Genomic DNA, 3152 nt, shown 5'->3' with positions numbered 1-3152 from the left:
CTCACCCGCCCCACCAGAACCCATTCATGGTGGATCTGCATGACCAGGTAGGTGCTGCAGCCCCCAGCCTCACTCCTAAGTGTGATCCTATGATGGCACTGGGCTTGGTGTCTGGAGTGGTGACTTGTCCCTGGGTCCCCTCTAGGCACTTGCTGCTGGGATCGCCCAGCCCTGAGCCTGCTGGTGCTCTTGTTCTCTTAGCATTTAAATCTTGGGGCCCTTCTGCCAGGGTGGTCCCTCTTGCCAGGGGCTGGGGACAGTCCCCTCGTAGGGTCGTTCATGTGACAACTGTCATCATCATCCATGGTAATGGTGATGTGTTGGAGGCTGTGTCAGCCTGTCTGTGAGGAGGAAAGAGGGGTCCAGAACTCCCTCAAGCTGAGCCCTCACTCAGCCTGTTCCTCTGGCCACACCAGCAGGATGGGCATGCCAGGTGTTCTGTCCCAGTGCTGAGTGCCCAGCGTCCTGCTATGACCCTGTCAGGACAGGGACAGCTCAGCCAGGGCTGTACCCTGACCGTGCCCTCGGCACCTTGTCCTCAGGTGCACCAGGGACCTGTCCCTCTCTCCTACACGGTTACCACCGTAACGACGCAAGGCTTCCCCATCCACGCTGGCCAGCACATCCCTGGGTGCAGCACCCAGCAGCTCCCAGCATGCTCAGTGATGTTCAGTGGACAGCACTACCCGCTCTGCTGCCTCCCACCCCCGGTGAGTCACAGCGGGGGACGCCTGGGGACAGCCTGGGCTGTGAATGCCCAGAAGTCGTGTGGGTACCTAAGCCCACTGTAGTGCAAGTTTCTGGGAACACAGGGTCCTTCGGAGGCCCTGGGGAGGGGGGCAGGGGTGTCTGACCCTTGTTTTTCTCTCTGTCTCTCCTCACAGCTGATTCAGGCATGTGCCATGCAACAACTTCCCGTCTCCTACCAGACATTCCCCCCCATCATCTCCAGCGACCATTACATCCTGCACCCACCCCCGCCACCAGTGCCCCCCCACCAGCCGCCCCACATGGCCCCCCTGGGGCAGTTTGTACCTCTCCAAGCCCAGCATCCACGCATGGTGAGTTGGGGTGGAGGGACGGGCTGGGGACGTGACGCGCCCACCGCTTTGGGGTCTTGTCCTTCTGCAACCCCTGTGGGTCTAAGCTGGGGGTGGCACGCAGGGTGCCCAGGGTGCCTCTGTCTTCATAGCGTCAGGGAGGTGTAATTTGGGATGCTCCTCTCAGCCTAACTGTTTCCCCCACAGCCTCTGCAGAGGATAGACAATGACGTGGACCTGCGAGGGGAGCAGCACCCCATCGCAGGCTTCACGTACCCTCCGTCTCACCACGCTCCCACACTGTCGCCCTCCATGCCGCTGCATTACCTCCCCCACGACCCGCTGCACCAAGAACTGCCATTTGGCGTGGTGAGTCCCTGTCCTGTGGAGGGGGTGGGGACACTGTAGGGCTGGCATGACTCTGAGTGCCCCGTCTCTCCCTGCAGCCATACCCCCATATGATGCCCCGGCGGCTGAACACCCAGCGGTACCGGCTGCAACAGGCGCTGCCCCCACCGCCACCCCCTCCGCCGCCTCCTCCGTACTATCCGAGCTTCCTGCCCTATTTCCTGTGAGTACTGGTGGGGATATTGTAGGATGTGTAGGGCAGGGGTGGCACTGTGGATGGGGGCCACAGTGGCACTGTGTTGGCACAGAGGGAGGGCTCTGCCCCCTGGGGATGCTAGGGTGGGGATTGTGGCCCCATGCTGACTGCCCTGTCCTTCCCCCCCAGTTCTATGCTTCCTGTGTCGCCAACGGCCGTGGGGCCCACGATCAGCTTAGACCTGGACGTGGATGACGTAGAGATGGAGAATTATGAGGTGCGTCGGCTTGGCTTCCCCACAGTGATGGGATGGGAGAGCTGGGGGGGGTTTGCTGATTGCTCTTCTGGGAGGAGAGAGCCTTGGAGGGGTGCTGTGCCAGAACATGAGACGAGCTGAGCTGGCTTCTGCATTTCCCTGCAGGCACTGCTGAACTTGGCCGAGCGGCTGGGGGAGGCCAAGCCACGGGGACTCACCAAAGCAGACATCGAGCACCTCCCATCCTACCGCTTCAACCCTGAGAGCCACCAGTCTGAGCAGACCCTGTGAGTGAGCCACCCGTCTGAGCAGACCCTGTGAGGGGTGGGGGGCTGTGACCGGCAATGGGGCCCTACTGACGGCTGCTTCCCCCAGGTGCGTCGTGTGCTTCAGCGACTTCGAGGCCCGGCAGCTTCTCCGCGTCCTGCCCTGCAACCACGAGTTCCACGCCAAGTGTGTCGACAAATGGTTAAAGGTACTGCCTGTGCCCGCTGTGGGAAGCGGGGTGACTCCCTGGGGTGCCGTGGGGGTGGGGTGCTGCCTTTTGGGTGGCCTCAGTTCCCTCCCTGCGTGCACTGGGAGCTGGGGCCAAGCACTGTGCAAGGCTGGGTAAGCCACTCCTGGGATGTGGTTCCAGCCTTGCCAGCGGTGCATGGTGGGTCCAGTGGGTGCCATGTGGTGCTGCTCACTTGCCTCTGTCTCTGGTTGCCCGCAGGCGAACCGCACGTGCCCGATCTGCCGGGCGGACGCGTCGGAGGTGCAGCGGGAGGCGGACTGAGGCTGACAGGTGCTGTGCCGCACAATTCGCTAGAGGACGAGGACGCCGGGCCGGGGCGGGGGCCGCTGCCCGCTGCTAGGGCTTGACCCTGCGCTTACCCCCCCTCCCCAAAGCCTCTCCTCGGATGTGGTGAGCATTGAGCAGTCCGGGCTCCCGGCCAGCCCTCCTCCTCCCCGCCAGGGCACGGACTCGGCCAGACGCCTGCCCGCTGCGCTCCCAGGGCCCCGAATCGTGTTGTGCTGGAGGCGGGAGGTGCGTGGCCGTGCCCTCTGTGCTCCAAAGACGCTGTTGTTGCTCCATCACTTTCCAGGTCTTTGTACTTTGCTAGGGAATTAGTGGTTTTTCCCTTTGTCACTATTTTTTTTACGATATTTTTTTTTTCCTTGTTTCATTTTTATTTCTGTCAAGTTTTTGGTTCCTTGACCGTTTGACCCAGGGGCGTGCAGGCGGCTCCTCCCCTCGGCGTTGCTCTCGGAGGACGCGGGGAGGAGAGAGGAGGGAGCGCTGCGGGTTTGATGCCGGCGGCACTGCGAG

General features: G+C 62.4%; 1 protein-coding gene across 1 annotated transcript in view; it reads left to right on the top strand.

Annotated features, from left to right (window-relative positions):
* The window catches only part of RNF44 (ring finger protein 44), a 14804-nt gene extending 11658 nt beyond the window's left edge, over window positions 1–3146 (top strand). Inside the window, 9 exon segments of the mRNA XM_008628975.2 lie at window positions 1–47; window positions 543–710; window positions 885–1061; window positions 1248–1409; window positions 1487–1611; window positions 1774–1861; window positions 2006–2127; window positions 2216–2315; window positions 2556–3146. The exon segment at window positions 1–47 is cut by the window's left edge and continues 39 nt beyond it. Coding sequence (XP_008627197.1) covers window positions 1–47; window positions 543–710; window positions 885–1061; window positions 1248–1409; window positions 1487–1611; window positions 1774–1861; window positions 2006–2127; window positions 2216–2315; window positions 2556–2618 — 1052 coding nt within the window. The 3' untranslated portion in view covers window positions 2619–3146.
* Window positions 3147–3152: the final 6 nt, after the last annotated feature.

The sequence above is a fragment of the Corvus brachyrhynchos genome, unplaced genomic scaffold, assembly GCF_000691975.1.
Source record: "Corvus brachyrhynchos isolate BGI_N302 unplaced genomic scaffold, ASM69197v1 scaffold21, whole genome shotgun sequence".
In the NCBI taxonomy this organism is placed as follows: domain Eukaryota; kingdom Metazoa; phylum Chordata; class Aves; order Passeriformes; family Corvidae; genus Corvus; species Corvus brachyrhynchos.
The sequence above is the reverse complement of the archived record's forward strand: the minus strand, read 5'-3'. Positions and strand labels throughout refer to the sequence as shown.